Source organism: Xiphophorus hellerii, chromosome 6 (genome assembly GCF_003331165.1).
Source record: "Xiphophorus hellerii strain 12219 chromosome 6, Xiphophorus_hellerii-4.1, whole genome shotgun sequence".
Taxonomy (NCBI): domain Eukaryota; kingdom Metazoa; phylum Chordata; class Actinopteri; order Cyprinodontiformes; family Poeciliidae; genus Xiphophorus; species Xiphophorus hellerii.
The window spans coordinates 25,316,285-25,334,741 of NC_045677.1; the positions used below are offsets into that span (position 1 = coordinate 25,316,285).

General features: G+C 39.8%; 2 protein-coding genes and 1 non-coding gene across 7 annotated transcripts in view; all 3 read right to left on the bottom strand.

Annotated features, from left to right (window-relative positions):
• Positions 1-5,400, bottom strand: part of cadm3 (cell adhesion molecule 3) — a 154,119-nt gene extending 148,719 nt beyond the window's left edge. The window contains exons 1-2 of one of the 4 annotated variants that reach the window (XM_032565154.1): positions 5,130-5,400; positions 3,442-3,599 (exon numbers count right to left, since the gene is read on the bottom strand). In XM_032565154.1, the coding sequence (XP_032421045.1) occupies positions 3,442-3,532 (91 nt within the window). In that variant the 5' untranslated portion in view covers positions 3,533-3,599; positions 5,130-5,400. Of the gene's footprint in view, positions 1-3,441; positions 3,600-4,720; positions 5,027-5,129 lie in introns of those variants that run through there. The other 3 variants (XM_032565152.1, XM_032565153.1, XM_032565151.1) reach the window with 3 other exon arrangements.
• A 2,619-nt stretch (positions 5,401-8,019) lies between these two features.
• Positions 8,020-8,093, bottom strand: trnar-ucu (transfer RNA arginine (anticodon UCU)). The gene has a single exon. It is a non-coding gene; the product is annotated as a tRNA-Arg (tRNA).
• Positions 8,094-10,994: 2,901 nt separating this feature from the next.
• Positions 10,995-18,120, bottom strand: sdhc (succinate dehydrogenase complex, subunit C, integral membrane protein). 2 transcript variants are annotated; one of them, XM_032566562.1, is made up of 6 exons: positions 18,067-18,120; positions 17,220-17,279; positions 15,284-15,385; positions 13,566-13,627; positions 11,467-11,630; positions 10,995-11,205 (listed from the first exon to the last, which is right to left on the bottom strand). In XM_032566562.1, exons 1-6 carry the CDS (start codon positions 18,081-18,083, stop codon positions 11,101-11,103), a joined length of 510 nt encoding a protein of 169 aa, XP_032422453.1. In that variant the 5' UTR covers positions 18,084-18,120; the 3' UTR covers positions 10,995-11,100. The 2 variants fall into 2 exon arrangements, with proteins under 2 accessions (XP_032422453.1, XP_032422454.1); XM_032566563.1 differs by lacking the exon at positions 18,067-18,120 and adding an exon at positions 17,960-17,982.
• Between the last annotated feature and the right edge of the window lie 337 nt (positions 18,121-18,457).

Sequence of the window (18,457 nt, forward strand, 5' to 3'; positions counted from 1 at the left end):
ACACGGTGTTGGTAGCATCATGCTGGGGGTTGTTTTCTCTAGCAGGTACAGAGAAACTGATTGAGGTTGATGGGAAGAGGAAATGTAGAGAAATTATGGAAAAAACCTGTGAGAGGTTCAGGGGTAGGAATACTTTTGCCAGGCACTGTAAGCGTGTATATTTCTTTATCCATAACCAAGTTTGCCATTTCATTTTGTATTCAGGACACTGAATACAGCGTTGTATTCAGAGACATTGTTCACTTTGTGAAATATTGTGATTCTATTGTCTAACTTATTCTAAGTGATTCTGACTTATTTCAAAGTAGTTGTATTGAGTGAATTTGATTTTAATTAAAGTTTTATACGGGAAAACATTTCTGCTACACTTTAGATTAAAACATGCAGTTTAAAGCCGCAGTAGAGGCCAGCGCTCCATCCCTCATCCCGCATTTCACTTTCACTCTTTGACGTGTTTTCTCATCTCCTAAATGCTGTCAGACGTCTCAGGCTTAATTACTCTCGCTGACTGACATGATAATGTAAAACAGTGCTCAGGTGAAACTAAAGCAAGAATTGGTCATGCATGGTCAGGCCTCCCAGTGGGCACACCTTAATCAAATGTGACACGCTTCTGAACGGGAGCCAGAATCATTTTGGGGCCCAAATAATGAACCTCTACCTGGGTTTCAATGACGAGCTACACGTGTCTGGGTCAGCAAACTGACAAGAGTTTGATATTTCATCATCAGAGGCTCAGTCTGGGGCGGCCATTTCTCCTCTTCTTCTCTTTAAGCAGCTCACCGCGCTCCGAATTTCTTACTCATCTTAGCACAGCCGGATTGTCCACAGGAGGAACACATTAATAATCTTTGCACAGAAACTAAATAGCACTTAATTCAAAAGAAATTAAAACATTGCTCATACGGATAAATGATGTCAGAAGAAACTCAAAGATGTGCGGGTGTGCATATCGTACTCATTTATGGTGTGATTGCAAAAAATGTGTAGGCGAGATCAGCTGAATGCAGAGGGCCCTTAAGAGCATATAGTCCAAATGCAAATCAGAGAATGTTTTTTAGAAGGCTCCTTGCTTGCTGAAATCTATCTCTGTTCTGTGCCAAACACTCTGTGCAATTAAAACCCCAACTGTAATGAGAAAATGGCAACAACATATTACCTGTGTCAATCAATTTTCAATGGCTCGAGGGCCAATCGCTGCTCGCCATTTTGTGTCGGGTACAAACTGCCCTCTGAAGGTTGTGTTACCGGCAGGCAGTCACTTGAGAATTATGTAATTGGGAAGCACATTGGACAGTGTATTCCTGCTCACTTGGTACTCGCAGCGGGGATGATATCATTACAAAGTGCTTCTCTCATCAAATCCTCTCTTACCATCCGCCTCAGCCGCAGTTACAGTTTTAGCCATGACGAGTGTTCCGTATCTGAGCTGCAAAGTGTGTGGAAACGTGTTTGGCTGCAATCTCAGAAAGCACAAGATGATTGCCTTGTTTTTCCAGGTTGTATGAAGCTTCAACATAAACAGATGGTTTGCAGAGCATCAGAAAAAATATTGCGAGATGCTGAGAACGAAAGACAGAAACTCAGACTTTGTTCGTTTTCTCTGTGTGTGCAGGGCTTTGGAAAATTAATTCCTTTTGAGTCTTATCATATTTTGTCAATTTACAACCCCAAATTTCCATGTATTTTATTGGGATTTTGTTAATATAGATTAGTAAAGTATTCAGCCCATTTACTCTGTAAGCTCCATATAAAATCCATCAAAACCAATTGCAGGTTTACAGTGGAGGTGGGCAAATCTGTCGCCCTTTACCAAAGAGTGGCAAAAAAGAGTGCTTTTTATCTCTAAAACGTGTGCTCCTCAAGGTGTTTTCACACCTCATAGATGATTGGGGACCAAAATTGCACAAAAACCTCAGAAGAAGGCATGAGTGCAACTTCCTTCTTCACAAAATGTAAACAAAAATGGAGTGCCTGATTTCTCTTTTGTTCTTGGCATAAGACCACAAACTATTTCTCCTGCTAGAGCTAGGCTTGCATGCTCATTTAGGTTGTATTTACCCAGAATGCCCTGTGCTAAACACACAAGGCATTCTGAGTGGCCTGGAGTAGTTTCCAGGCCACTTGCATTCACATATGCATTGGAACCGCACCAGAGTTCACTTCAATCTTAGGTTTGTCGGTGAACCAGAGTTTGCTTTTTGGTCCACATCAGAGTTTGATTGCGCATTCACACCTCGCCAAACAAACTGGACTTTCTAGGTAAACAAACTAGAGTTTGATTAAAGTGGAAAAAACAGGGCTGCTGTGAATGCACACTGAGTCACCACCAAGCTACATGTTTCAGATGGGTTCCTGCTCCAGCACACTTGATTCACCTTCCTAGCAAGTTCTGCAAAAACTCTTAATAAGGAATCAAGAAGAAAACATCAAATCAGAGAGGACAGTGAGCTCTAAGGACAAGGTTTGCCTCATTCTATGAGAATCTTTTCTCCAGGAGAGACAGTGAAGCTGGTTATAGCTGATGGGAACTTTGGAATAAAACCTGCAAGTTTGAGACTAGATTCCACATCAGCAGGAACAAACCTACAGCCAGACTTAAAATGAAATGGTTAAGATCAAAGTATATTCATTCATGGCTCAGTCAAGGCCCAGACCCAAATCCAATCAACAATCATTGGCAACACTTTAAGCTTGATCTTCACAGACACTCTTTGTCCAACTTAGCTGAGCTAACACTGTTTTTCAAAGCAGAAAGAGCAAAAACATCACTTTATAGACGCGACGATAAAATAACACCAAATCAGACTTTTCTGATCTACAAGCAAACTAACCCTGCACTTTACCCTTCACCCTCACACATCATCCCACAGATAAACACGCTGGTGGCAGCATGATGCTTTGTGAAAGATGTCCATAAAATCTAAATGACAATATTTGGCAAGACTCAAAAATGTACCTTTAGCTTGAGTTGTTTCACAAAGACAAAAAAACTGTGTCTAAATTGGATTTGCTGATGCAACAGCAGTGAATATTAGTTCAACAAAGTTTTTACAGAGTTTCACCATTTAGATTAGAGAAATTAAATATATGCCACACTTTTTTCAAGTTTTGCATGGCACTGTATTTGTGAAAAACAAGCTTAGGTGAAACTGTAATGAGCTTGCACGCTGAACTCCACCTCCACGTTGAAGTCATACACACATTCCTCAAAAAACACAACTGCACAAAATTCCACTGAGAGTCTGGGGAGGTGGGAGTGTCCCATGTGCTTAATAACGGTCCTCTGCTTCCTTTCTCATAATACAGGAAACAACAAGTGGACAGTTAGGCAGCTCCACCAGAGGCAGAAAGAGAGGGTCAGAGAGATCAGAGGCCCCAGGAGAGACACTGCGAGAATACAAGAGAGACAGATGAAGAGGGAGAGAGAGATGTGCTTACCATTGACAATGTTGCTGTGAACCGCAGCTGCGAATAGTGCAGTCAATAAGCTGACAATCCATAGAGCAGAGGGGGCTGATGAGAAGGCCATGGTCGGGCACGCAGATCCGCCTGTCTCACTGAAAGCTCAGGAGGGCAGAGAGGCTCTGGAGTGTCACCTGCAGGAGGGGGAACATAATGGAGAAGCTAAAAACAACAGGCAGACCGGGCAGGCCAACTGACCACTAATTGCGTCCCCAGCCGCTGAGTGAATAAACGGTTGGCCCACCCGTTACTCACGCGTCGCTCCGGGTACCCATCGATCTGCTTTTGTCATAACAAACTGAGAGGGGGGGCTGAGAAAGGAGTAGAAGGAGAGGGGGGCTGATGAAGCCAAGCTGCAAGAAAGGGATGGACATGGAGATGGAGAAGGGGCGCGTGGTGTAAGGAGAGGAGGAAGAAGATGTCTTATCCTCTTATGTTGGGGAATTTATTGCGCTTTAACGAGCTCATGCGCGCAACTGGAAGTGAGAGATACGGGTGTTTCTGGACAGCTCATGGCCAAACCCCCACTAATTAAATGTAACGCAAAAAGGAAGCGCTGCCTCGGACAACAAACAGGAGAGAAGAAAGAGGAAGCGAGAGCAAAGATGCACCTGCTGCCCGCTGAGAATTAGCTGTGTGCGCGGTGCGCTCTGCTCGGCGTTGGACACGAATGTCGGGCATAAAATCAGCTCTGGCACTGCTGCTTTCCCTTCCCGCTCTCTTTCTCTCATATTAAAACACGCACACACACACACACGCACGCCTTCAGCTTCCCCTTTCTCACATTTCTTAAAAATAGCTGCAGCCCCGCGCGGAGGTGATCCCTCTGTCCATCTGCGGCGCGCTCACCGCTGAGAGCGAACCGCGGCGGTAGTTAGAGCCAGCGGGACGGGCGCGGAGAGAGGAGAGAGGGTGGGGTGCAGGGTGGTGCATACATGTGTGCGCCTCTGTGTGTGTGTATTGGGGGGGAGCCCAGCATTTTGCATGGAGTGGGATGTGTGGGAATGGAAGGAGGAGGGGGGATTGTGGGTTATGTTCATTGTTACTCCAGCCCTTCCTGTTGAGTGACGGCGAGAAATAAAAACAAAACTCAAGCAAGTGAATGCATGGGAAATAACCCACACGCTCTCTCTCTCTCTCTCTTTCTCTCTCTGTATATATGGGCGTGCTGAACACAAGTTCCCGCTGGGCACTTGTGTTGAAAGTAATAACAGAGGCGATAATAATCATAACAACAGTTGACATTGGCGGCTACCTGCATCGTTGCGACGAGTACCACACAAATGTTTCTAAGATCTTCTTCCGTACTTGGAGAAGGAAATAAAAACCCTCCAGTCTGCCGCCGCCGCTGCTGGGATGAGATTCACTCCCAGCGAGTTGTGATCCTTATTTTTCCCACAGAACATCGTAGCCAAAACAACCGAGGAGCGCGCAAGAAAACGCACATTTTTGGAGTAAATTACCAAAACACGCAGGCACTCTTAGGATCTTGCTCTGCGTAATGTGCCCATAAACACACACATACACACACAAAGAGAGACATTCCTGGAGACGGAAAAGCGTCAGCACTGACAGGTGTCTCCTGTCCGCCCAAACACACAGCCAACAGCTAAACCCCGAACCACAACACAAACTGAAGCAGCGCACGGTTTGAACGCACACACCGTAATATTCCTCCTCAGGAGTCCGGTTCTGTTGCTGGTTTCCAGTAAGGTCCCTTCCAATAATGACTCTCCTTCTGATGCGCAGGTTTCTTTATTTTTTTTTCTCCCCCACCGCTGTGCCTTCTCTCTTTTTATTTTCTTGGAATAATCTCCCAGCTTCTTCTTGTTTCTCCTGCTTTGTTCCTTCGCTCTTTCCCCACTGTTTGTAGGCTATCTCTGCCTCTCCACGGTTACCGTTCACTGCAGCAAAAACAGACTGTCTGAAAGACGGAGCGGGAGGGGAGGGGACAAGGAGGGAGGGGAAAGGATGGAGAGGGGGAGGGAGGGGATTATAATACGATTTGGCCCACACCGCCGGGATAACAGGCCCAGAGCAGGGGCCTACTGGCTGAGAGCAACATGAAGGAGATGGAGCAGATATGGGAAGCGTGATCTCAACGCACTGAAATATCACCATAACGTCCCTGTAACACTTCACAGTGACTTTATAGTGACCTTATCAGGCTTTGAGGAATTTTATCACTGCTGTAGAACAACATTGTGACACCGATGTTCACTTTATCTACAGTTTGGATACAGAGTACACTGGAGAAAATTAACTGGTAGATTTTAGCTGCTAAAATTGATGTAGCAGTTTAAACAGAGTCAAGGTCTTTGGAAAGGGTCACCAAAGCTCAGGGGTCGAGAATTGATGTTTTATAAACACTACATAAGTTTCAAAAATGAAAATGATTAAGCTTTATTTTGTTGTATTTTTTTCCTGTACAAAACCTACAAGCATCCGTTAAAAAGGATGATGTCATAGCCTAGCCTCCAATTTAAAGATCTTCAGCTATACGGGGTTTTTTTTCAACACAACACAAAAATAAACAATTACAATGAGCAAATATCTACTGTTTGTATGACTTTTGACAAAGATAAGAATAAAACACTCATCTCTACCTTATAATATGGAAAATCACTGCCAGATGTTTGGATGGGTTATCAATTTTTTTTTTATTGGCATACCTTAAAAAACATGTTTTATCCTCGTTTGTTTTGTTTGAAATATGCCAAAAACATTGTGCCTCTATGTTTTGTAGGAACAAAACAATGAAGACACAAACTAATCAGTATTTCTCACATCTGCTGCAGGTGAACATCCCTCTGCTCCAGGGCTGAATCCAGATTCTGCTGGGAGATGCTCAGTCTTATTAAAATAAACAATGAAGGACGATAATCTTCCTCAGCTCATTCCTGTTCAATTTTTAGTCATAAACCCATATAAACATATCCCCAGTCTTTCCATTCCCTGCTGGATAATATGAACAATGATTGACTGAACCAACATCTTCAGCTAAATGCTAATCTAAATGTTTAGGTTTCTTTCATAGCAGTAGTTCATGCTTTTAGAGGTTGTCCCTGTCAGATAAATAATAAACTTTACTGAATATTACATTTACAAACTCATATGATTAAAATCTCAACAAATTCAAGGGTAATTAATTTAACCCAATTCACTAGTAATTTTTATAGTGTAGACACCTATCTGATGGATTTAAGCCTACACAGTGGTTCATTTCCTAAAATGAGGAGGTCATCTGCTGCATATTGTCACGGCTCTCAGTGGGGGTATGATGTTTCTTATCGGCTGATATAGAGCCATTACCCATTTCTGGTAGATATGCTCCTTATTATCTCCCACAGGCTTCATAATTTGCAATATGGTAATCATGGCACTCAGTGTTTGGCCTTGGGGGTCTTTTCTTAAAAATGCATAAAAAGTCATGTCAAAAAAACTGAATGATTCTCAAATATGCCGCATATGATTTTATGTTTACTTACTTTATTTTATTTTTTACCAGCAACAACTTGTTTGTGTATTTATTTAACAAAGGGAACTCCTTGGAGTTCTGACGTTTCATAGGCTACTGATATTTCATGCATGTGACCCGTTAGGGAATCAGGAGCTATAACAGGGGTGGAGGGACGGAGGGGAGGCAGGGTTGTTCAACTTGCCAGAGAGGGATTAAGGATTAGTTTTACTGGCGGATTAGGTTTTGCATGTGGGGAGGCATGATGGGGTTAAACGTGGATGGTGGCGGCTGCAAAAAGAAGGAATCCTCGAGGGGGAGGCGAGGGGTTTTCAGGAAAATACAAAATAAGATGCAACAAAAGGCGAGCCGGGACAAGAGATCTTTAAGGAACCAGCTGTTTTCCACAATGTAGAAAAATTTAAAAATGAAACGCACATCCAGATTCTAGATTTTGGCAATGTGCTGTTCAAAAGATAAAATCCACCTTTTTGCTCTTTTTTTTATATGCATTAAACAGAGGTCAGCCCTTTGATTCCATTACATTAACACAACATTTGGATTCGGCAGTCATAAAACGGCACCATTTCCTGTCACAGTGACACTTCATCTCTCTCCCTCTCTGTGCCGTTACACCATATTTGAGAACAGAAACGCAGCATCTGGCATCATTAAGCACTTGTTATGAGGGCGGAAAAGGCTTTAAATGCTTTGTTGCTGGCGCTGCACATGAGGAGCGGACAGCTCCAGGTGCTGAAACGGTGACTTTGCCTCGGTGAGGCTGCACTAAACTGACTTGTCCTGTTGTGTTTGTGTGATGACCGAGTGCAGTTGAGCATGCAGCCCCAGGAGCATGAAAAGGTGTGCTGTGCTGGTACACTAAAAGCTGTATTGTAAGATTTTTTTGTCATTTACATACAAGCTTTTTTAAAATTGGATATGATTCATAGACGGCGTCAAATCTTCCTTCATCTTCTGTTTCCAGCAGACTGAAAAACCTTTTACAAAATATCACAGACACAGAGGCTAAAAGACACATTTGCCTTGATTCAAATTCAATCTGCGTCATCCTAAAAAAGTCTGTACCGACACACATACATCTCTGCCGGGACTCGAACCCGGAGCCTCTGGATTAGAAGTCCAGCGCGCTATTCCATTGCGCCACAGAGACTGAGGCACATTTTTTTCTCCATCAAAACCTGCTTTATGCTCCCCCACCCATCGCTGTGCAGCATCCGCTCCATCCCTCAGCATCAGGACCGCAGCCTTGCACATTTTCCGCTACCCGCCGGTAGGGGGTGCTGCTGCAGCCACATTTCCACAATGCCGCCATGAAACAAACCTCTGCTGCTTGAAGGCATGTTCTCTCTTTGAAATATCATAATACCTAAATTACTGGAGTTGAAATGATGCATTGTATGTCCATCAATGGTTATAAGCTAGTGAGTTCTTTTCTTGAAGTGAATAAAAAGACTGCTTATAAGCTCAGTTTTAGATTTATACAAACATTTTTTTAAAGCATTTAAATTTCAAACGAGCCGTTTTAAACTCTATCTAGTACCTCATAAAAGTATTCATATTATCAGAGTAACATTATGTCTTAGAAGTTCTCTTAGCTCTGATTGCAGGGTGTCTGACATGTAAATGGCTTCCTACATGAAATCTAATCAAAGCTACAGGCAGTTTTCAACCTGAGCTAGAAATCCACTGGGACTACAAATTACTTTCGACGTACAACAGGAAATTATTTAAGACCTACAGCTCCCTGCTAAAGTATTCATATCTCTTCTTCTGGCTTTGTCTAGAAATCGTTTTTTCCCCCTCTATTATTTCCAAAATAGCTCAAAGCTCAATCAGACTGGATGGAGAACATCTGTGAACATCTATTTTTAAGTCATGTCCCAGATTTTAAGTTGGATGTCTGGACTTTAATTTGTCTATTGTAACATATGATCCTGCTTTGGATGGCTTGGATGGCTCCGTCCATCTTCTCCTCAACTCTGATCAGCATTGCTGTCGCTCCTGAAGGCTAACATTCCCACAGCATGATGATACCACCACTTTATCTCATTTGGTCAGAAGCCTTTCCTCCATGTTTGCAGTGTCCCCACCACTAAACTGCAAAGGAGATTTTATTCTTGCTTTCTTTCATCAACAACTTTCTATTTATGCTGTCTATTTACAGGGACAATGTACATTTCATTCATTTTTTTAGTCATGCATGCATGGTACCTGTGCAGCCAAAAACTGCTAATTTCCATCTGCAGTCCTTGGACAGGTTGATGTAGTCAATTGTGGTTTGACAAATCATAAATTGCTGAAATGCCGGTATAATTATTAATTGCATATACGTCTGATAATTCATTATTTAGATCTCACTAAAACCAAACAAACAAACCAAACTACAGACAATTCATAAAACAATTTAATTGTCTTCATCTATAACGAGTAAAAATTCTGCTTTGTCTAGGAAAACATTTGAAGATTAAAAAAACCCAAAAAACTAAAAGTTGTCCACACAACAGATTCCACTGGATCACTGTAGCTCCTCCAGAGTCAGCATGAGACTTTCTGGGTGTTTTCAATTCTTGCTTTCTTTGCCAACTTGTCATGTCAGGTGAATGACCATAAACAGATACACTGCTTTAACTTCTTCACAAATGTATTCCTAACCTGTCTGCTGCGTTCCTCTGCCAACTTCTACTGCCTTTATAAGGCAGATGTATGTATCCCGAGAATAAATTACACATATTTGGGTTTCTACCAAATATGTGTAACTATGATTTCAGAGAGTAACTGGATACAAAAAGAAATAAAAACCTTGTATAATTTCTTTCATCTTCACAGATGTGGGCTTATATTTCTTAATCCACATAAAAGCGAGATAAACACATTGAACTTTTTTAGGTTGCAAGATGACAGATTGCAACAAAACTAGAGATATAAATACTTCTGCAGTGTACAGTAGATCATAAGTAATTTTCCATTGCATATTAATAGCAATTTGTAGTCTCAGTGGATCTCCAGCAGAGGTCAAAAAGTGCCCGTAGCTTTGATTAGACTCCATGTAGGAAGTAATTTACATGCCAAACTCACTGCAATCAGACCACACATACAGGAAGATCTTCAAGCGATAGCATTACACAGATAATTATTTTAAGCTGGCAGTGGTTAAATATAGACACGTTTGGCCAATTATGGAGGTGACGTGAATCTGAAGGGAATTCAGCACCATCAAAAGCACAAACACTTGAGCTTTACAAACTCTGGCAGTCACTCCAGAAATGCTCTGGTTTGCTGCGATAAATACGTTAAAATCAAGAAGAGTTTTCCAGCAGGAAACCTAAACTACATCCAAGGTGACATATATTCAATTTGAGTCAACAGTAATAGGTTGATAAACCAATTCTGTTGGACTAACTAGACATCTTCCTTCTGTTTCTTTAGAAATTTTGTTGATCTAAACAGATTTTTGAACCAGCTTGTGCTTTGCTTGCCTCAGAATTTTCCCTTTTACTTATTATCTTCCCTCCATCTGCATTTTTTACTGTTTACTTCATAAATGGGGTTTGGATTTGACATAACATCAGAACTCTCTTTCATTCTCACTGCAGGACAAAAGCTGTTCAGCTCCTGTGTTGCACAGAGGGAGGTAGAGCCAGAGGCAAGCTGCTGGTGAGGAGCAGGTTCCCACTCGCAGCTTCCACCACTGGCTCAACACTCCTCTTCCTCTTCCCCGATGTTTGAAAAATGCATCCGAGCATCTTTAGGCTGCGGAGAGGCAATAAACAGCTCTTCAGACGCAAATATTACAGGGCTCATCCTGCACAGACTGACAACGTCGCAGCTCTTCAGGCAGGGAGAAGTGATTAATGAATTTGACGTCACAGAGTGATTAGACAAATAAGGAGATAACATGTAGGTCGCATATAATTTTAGCTCGTGGTTGTTATTCACACCCAGACCAAGTGTGAGGTAAACTGGGTCATATTTGCATGCACGCTGCCTTATGTCACTCTGGATGACCCAAAGGTTTTCGGCACAATTAAATGCAAGAAAGAAAATACTCAGCTTCTGGCTACAGCATAATATTATCCTTTATTTTCGATGAAAAAAGGTTAATAGCAAGCCACAACGTATAAACAAAACTTTTACACTTCATCTAGTCCATGATCCCTTCACATCAAAGTCAAAGCTATGGAGGTGATGACAGACAGGCCGATGACTGTGTAGCCGGTGCGGTAGACCTCTGGAATTTTGAAGCCTTTCCCGATATCCCAATACTGTAAAAAAATAAAAATAAATAAATAAATGCATATAAAGCAAGCCATAAAGGAAAAAGCATCGCCAGATTGTGTATCTGAATATGCAATCAGCTTTCTATCAAAGGAAAATTAGATCTCCATTTAGGCTGAATGAGAAATCATGACAAAATGCAAAAACAAAACAATTACAGAGTTCTATAGGCTTAAGAATCTTAAACAGCATGAAAATGGTAAAGGAGTATATTGGGAGGAATCAAAGTCCAATATTTGTCGACTTACCAGGTGACGGATGCCATTGTAGGTGTGATAAGACACGGGAAAGGCAATGCCGAATTTTGCCAGCCCAATTAAGAACGGACCGACGGACAACGAGTGGATCAGGTCCAAGTAGTGGGTGTAGTTCCCAGGCAAGATCAACGCTGCCATGGCAAAGGCTGAAATGGCTGGAAACAGAAGTGAAGAAGAATAAAAATATAGGAGCTTAAAAAAAAACAAAAAAAAAAAAACAATGTGCAGCGTTTCAACACATTTCTCATGTCAATTTTATAGCTCAGGTTCTAAGTATGTAACATCTAAAAATCATTTAAAGGAAGGGTAGATGGATGGACAGCAGATATGTACTGTACATCTGGATGATGAAAAATGGGTGAAATAAAAACTGGTTGGAAGAGTCATTCAGGCAAACATGCAAAAATAACTCAGCTGCATTCTGTTATCATTCCCCTTTCGTGTGAGGAATGAGGATGTGTTCCGGTTAAATGCCCGTCAGCACATTTACAGGTGAAAAACCAACATATACACACGCAGAAAACAACTCAGCCAATCAGAAACGGATCATGCACACAACCCCAAAAAACATGGATGAAAAGTTGGAGGTCTGATGGATGGCAGGATGACTGCATGGGTGGACAGAGGAATGAATGGACAAATGTAGACAATGGATGTTTGGCTAAGCGTAAGAGCGTAATGCTATTTACAGAAAGACAGATGGAAGAATAGATGTATGTATGGATGAGAGGACAGACAGAGAAATAAATGAATCACTGGATGTACTAATGGTGAAACAAAAGGACAGATTGGAAAATGAATGAATAAAAAGCAGGTTAGCAATTATTAATTGATAGACTAATGTAAAGAGGGACAAATGGATGCTGAATCGATGAAAGGATGTACGTATTAATGCATCTAAAGGATAAACAGAAGGATGGATGGAGGGAAAGGCGGATTGGTGATGATTTACAGATAGATGGAAATGATGGTAGATTCATTCATGAATGATATTTCTATGTATATCCTTTATAACACAATCCAGGGTTTAAAAAACCATTTAGAAAGTTGGCAGCTGTACCAGGATAAGGTTAGGGTAATTCCTCCATATTGTTATTTTCTTACCATAATTCTCCACACTGGCTCATTAGTCATACATTACTTTATTTCACAAGACTATGAATGAGTCTGACGGCTGGCCTGTTACTTCCCAACATACAGAGTTCCTCAATTCTGGTTTCTCTAACACTAAACTTCAAAATGAAAACCAAACAGCGGCTCTGAATCTGACCATCTACACACTGGCAGTCTATTACAAAACACTGAATGCAAATTTGCCCCTTGGCTTCTATTGGTTGTGTCTGAATAAATAAAAACTAAATGTCTTTCCATTTCCTTTCTGAAAGAAAAAAAATAATAGAATGGATATTAAAGTAAACACAAAGCTGAGCTTTGAACGAAGAAAGGAAAACAACAACAAAACAAATTAAAGCAAGACCCTTCACTCAACTCTGCCACAGTAAAATAATGGCTGGAATATGTAAAATAAGTACAGTTAAAGCAAAGAAATACAGCGTATAGAGCTGATTCACAGTTGGTGACAGTTTTAGTTTGCTGGCACATATGATATGTTGACAGAAGGTTGAATAGAATAAGTGAGTGATAGGGTGTGCCACTGCAAGTGGCAGCCCAGAAAACTGACCTTTATTGAATACATAAACATGCAAAACAAAACTTAACTCGGCTTTCACAGCGCCTTTCATCAATGTCAGTGGCTCTTTTGTGCAGCATCACCGCCATTCACGTTCAGTGCTTTAAAGCAGGCATGAGACTAAGAGCCGCTAAACTGCCTTTTCACATCCACAGGTTTAATTGAACAACATTTGCTTTTTTTACTCTAGTAAATGCTCTTAAGAGAAATCAATAGCGATGGGAGTAAAATGCCCTGAAGAGATTTTCAGGGTCAATCAGGAGTGACTGCAAAGCACAGCCTCACTTTGATATTAGATTTATAGCAGCACAGACTCAAACTGGATAGGAAGCAGTGTGTGTGTGTGGAATAATTTCTTTATGGTATAAACCAAGCACCACTTGGAGGAAACAAGCTTTACCTCCACTGAGTCCAATTCCGGTTCCTCTATGTGTGATGGACATCATCATGGGAATGGACCATCTGCACCAAACACAGGAGCCACATATTTACCATCGCTGGCAGGGAAAAATGTATATCAATACAATAGGAATTCACTAAAAAGTTATTTTACTGCAGTACTTGTTAGAAAATATCAAAATGTTAAACCTTTATATGACATAGATCCCTACAAACGGTGATACATTTTAAATTAATATTTCTAAAAATGTTGATCAATATTGCTCACAGCTAATGGAAAAATGTATTTTTATGAACAATACAGGTGTTTTCTAGTTGCTGCTGCCACTAGTCTGTAGGAGCTGAGTGGGGCTGGTGGTGCTTTGTGATACTCACACAGGGGATGGCAGCCACAGAGGATAAAAAAGTCAAAGCAACAATTCAGATATGTTTTTGATGAAGGAATAACGTAATAAACATAATGTAAAGACTAAAAGGTGGATTTTCCATAATACACCTCCTTTAACAGTAACTTTGATACTGCTTTTGATACGCTATTGTTCCTCCAAACCCTGGGAACTTGATTTCTAAATTGAACTGAAAATATACTTTTATCTGAAGATAAGAGTTATAGGTTTTAATTCACAATCCTCTAATGTCTGTGGTTTTTCCTGTTGCTTGTGCACCTTCTTTCATCACATTTTCTCCTTCTACTAAACTTTCTATTAATACATTTAGATGCAGCATGTTGTGAACAGCCAAATTGTTTAGAAATAACAATTGTCCAGTCTCCTCCATGATTGTGTTAGCGAAACATTGTCAGAATAAACAAATTCTTAAATCAATATCCTTTTTGTATTGGATGTATAAAGGTAATATTGTAATTTTCTGAGAAATATATGTTGGGTTTTTATTAGTTATCAGAGTTAACTTCTTCAAATACATCACTCTATGTGTGTAAAAAAAATCTATAGGTGTTTCACTTTTTAACAACAAAGGAAAATGAACTTTTTGATATATTTCTAGTTTATTGTGATGAGCTTATAGGTGGGAGTGAAACAAACACCAAACAAAATCTCGATTGACCTTCACAGATATTAAAGGTGAAATAGCAAAACAATGACAGGAGTTGTACAACAAAACTACAAGCCATGACAGCAACTTTTTCCACAGGCACATATACAAGTTAATGACAGGTAAAACGTCTCTATAATTATCTACACATATTTATTATGTTTATGCCAAAGGCGGTGAAGGAATCTGAATCCAACTATTAGACCACAGCAGGTAACAACAATACATTTTTAGAAATGTCAGTGCAGCTGATAAATGTCCCTCTTCATTAAAATGAAAACAGTGAAAATAAATCTAGAAAAAGAGCTTTGTGAAAACTTACAAAACACTTATTAAAAGTTTTCTTAACTGCAGATTTTATGATGCTAGCGACTGGCTATTAATACATTAAGATGTTTATTGCTCTAAATATACAGCAATGCTGCCGTCTCCTGCTGTTTAATTGGCATTAAAGACAGAAAATGCAACTGAATACCAAAATGAACCTAATGGTGTTATTATTTTTGCCTTATTCTTGGTTTGCATAAGATCTGCAGTGTGTAAGGAAATAAAGATTGCATTACATTATATAAGCAGCACTAATGAGGTCAGTTTGACACCTTGGTAATCTTAATCTGCTTAGTTTTCTGAGCAACCCACACAACACAAAAATCAGGTTGTACGTACTTGTAAATTGTGATGTGTGGAGACATGGGCCTGTTTAAGCTGGAATTTTTGGCCCAAAACTTGTTCATCTCCTCTTTAGCTGTGGTTCCCATTGGAGCAGCTCTGAAACAAAGAACAGATGATTTAAACAGAGGCTTGCCGCTGCTTATTTCATACTTCCCATGTGCGGACGCTGGATTGTGTGCTGGTCATTTTGGCCCACCTTCATTTCATTACTTTAACTTTTGCTGAATTTGTACTTGAATATTCCGGGTATGAAATGGAGCAATCTACTGTTCTGACTGTGAGCCAGTTTATATCTGCCAAGATGATTATTCATACCGGCTTAGTTAAATGTCTTATATCAATATCAGACCAGAGTGTGGTCACTTTGTGTTATTCTGGTTATATTTCAAATCCAAAGCTATCATGAGCCATTTCATATCGGCCAACAAGTCAAAATAAATGGTATTTAAGCGCAACACAAAGTCCTTATAAAGTCATTTAAAGCAATCAAGTTTATTTGTACATTCACATTTCAGCAACAAGGCAGCTCAAAGTGCTTTACGTTATAAAAAACACAAAAAGAGAGAGTCATAAAAGACACCAAATTCAATAATTGAGAAAACCAATGGAGCAATTCCATTTTCTTAAGTGTCATCATTACACAAATTTCTTGTTTTATTTATTATAGTTCAAAATATAAACATATGGAGTTTTAGTCAAGATTTAGTTATACAATGTCATTCTAAATTATATCATATAATTTATGGGCTTCAAACATTTTTATGATCATTATTCTCCTTAAGATTTTTTTTTTTACTGGCTTTTAAGAAGAGACCACTAATCTGAAGCCCAAAGAAAGAGTTCCAGAGTTTGGAGCCACTGAGCGGATCCTCAGTCTCATTTTGTTTTCATCTTAGCTGCTCCAGGTCACAGGACCTCAAGGAGCCGCTAGGAATATACGGTGCAGAAAGCCTTTGATAAAACCTGAGACCTGTCTGTGAGCAGCTCTCCGAGTCAGGAAAATCATCTTAAAGTGCACTCTAAAAATGAACTGGAAGCCAGTGTAGTTGCATCTAGATTGGAGTCACATGTGAAAACTAAAAGGATTTTGTCAGCTTTTGTCATTTTGAAAAACTTGCAACTGTTCAAGGGAGGTTTTGCTAAGAAGTGTTTATAATGCAGCGCTATGAAAAGATGAAAAATAAAGCATGAGTGATGATCTCAATCTCAGGATGTGAGTATAAATGGAGCTTCATTTGGAACTATTTTTCAGATTATATAAACAGGAACAAACCACAGACTCAACATGTGTATCTAAAGTCAAACAAGAACCAATGGTTATGCCAAGATTCCTAAAAAAAGGAATTGGCTGAAAGGGCCAATTCAAGACGCAAACTGAAAAGCAGCTCACTGGTTTGCTTGAATCAGTAGACCTTTTCACAAAACATTTTAAGATGGACTTGAGACAAATTAGTGTAAGTTGTGATGTGTTTGAAATAGGAGGAGAAATGGCAGATTAATCTAAACATAACTGACAGGTAGTGACAATGCCATTTGTGTTGATTAATCAAAGGAAACGCCAATGTTGTGGCTCGAGGATGTGATGCAATTATAGTGTATGTTTCATTGTCTCAGCCAGCTGTGGGATTTGAAGTTATAAACAACAGAACTGTTTGAGGGGAATAAGAGGAAGGATTTTGAAGCAAGAGAAACTTTTTTGTTATTGTTTCAAAAACAATAGTACACGGAAACACTTCACAACCACAGTTCCACCTCACGCCTCCTTTGGTTCCATAATGTCAAACTTCTTTACAAAATCTTAACCCAGCAATTTGTAACAGACATACATGCCTCAAAGAGAAGTGATATCCAGGAACTGTTTTAGTGAAAGAGGCTACTGTAAGAAATGAAAGATTATTCATGTGGATTTTCACACAAGCTCAAAACTTACTGTCTGTAGAGGACATGGTAGTGAGGTTTTGAGAGACAGACACCCTGACGGGACAAAGTCCTGCAAATAAAAAAAATAAAGGAAAATGTTAAATGTAGGTAGAAGCAGGAGGAGCAGAGCTGCTTTCAGTTAAACTCTGGAAATAAAAATGAACACAACACATCGTGCAATACAAATTTATAGGAAAATGTAATGTAAAGCAGCTTAATGCTTTACATTACAAAACTGTTCTTTTTAATGTCAATCTACATGTTTAAATTGTACTTTCTTTCAAAACATTTGACTGAAATAACTAGCGCAGCTCACTTCTTATGAACTCAGGTCAGAAGGAGACGAAGTAGTTTAAAAGGATGAGCATGTTTTAAAATTAAACACCGATTATCTCATATCACTTTCCTCTGTTCACAAAAAGATTTTAGAGGACATCCTCTTCAGAAAAGCATCCAGTCAGCAGGCGCACAGCTTTACACACAAGAAAACAAACCCATTAAAAGCATGTGGATAAACTCCAGCGGACTAAATGTGCATCTAATCGCACAATAAAGCGTAAAAAGAGGTAAATACAATCGTTTCAATCAGCCAGTTATTATATTCAGAGTCAAAGTCCACTAGGTGAGCGATTCAATGCTTCTGGAAACATGTAGCATTAGCCAGTTGGCTAACTATGTAGCATAGCATTCATAAAAAAACGTTCCATTATGACCGGAAATTTGAAGTCACATTTCACCAAATGTCCTCACCTTTAACAAATTTACGTCCTGTACAAGTTATTGTGACGAGCTACCCAGGGAGAACTAGGAAAAAAGCTGTCCCTGTGCCCAAAGTTACAAGTGACAGACGTACTGACCTTAAAAGCAGCGCCATGTTTGTCAGGCAGTGAGCGGAAGTGACGATGCGGATGTTGTTGTTCCAAGCGGGGTGTTTTAAAACGGGAGGCAGATTGAGGTAAACGAAACAGTTTCTTTATGCATGTGAGCTTGTACTTTTTAAAACTGCATAATAGTTGGATCTAGACAATTAAAATAAATTAAATTTTAAAATATTCATTTAAAAATATCAATATGCATGTATTTTATTTTTCAATATGTATTTCATTTTTGACCACAGTTTAATCCAAAAGATTCCAGAAAAATGTATTTGCAACCGTTACAAAAATTGTATTAAATTCCAAAATACAAGAAGAAAAAAGTCAATACATCCTTGGTGCATTTTTTTACTGTATAAAACATTGTCAAGTT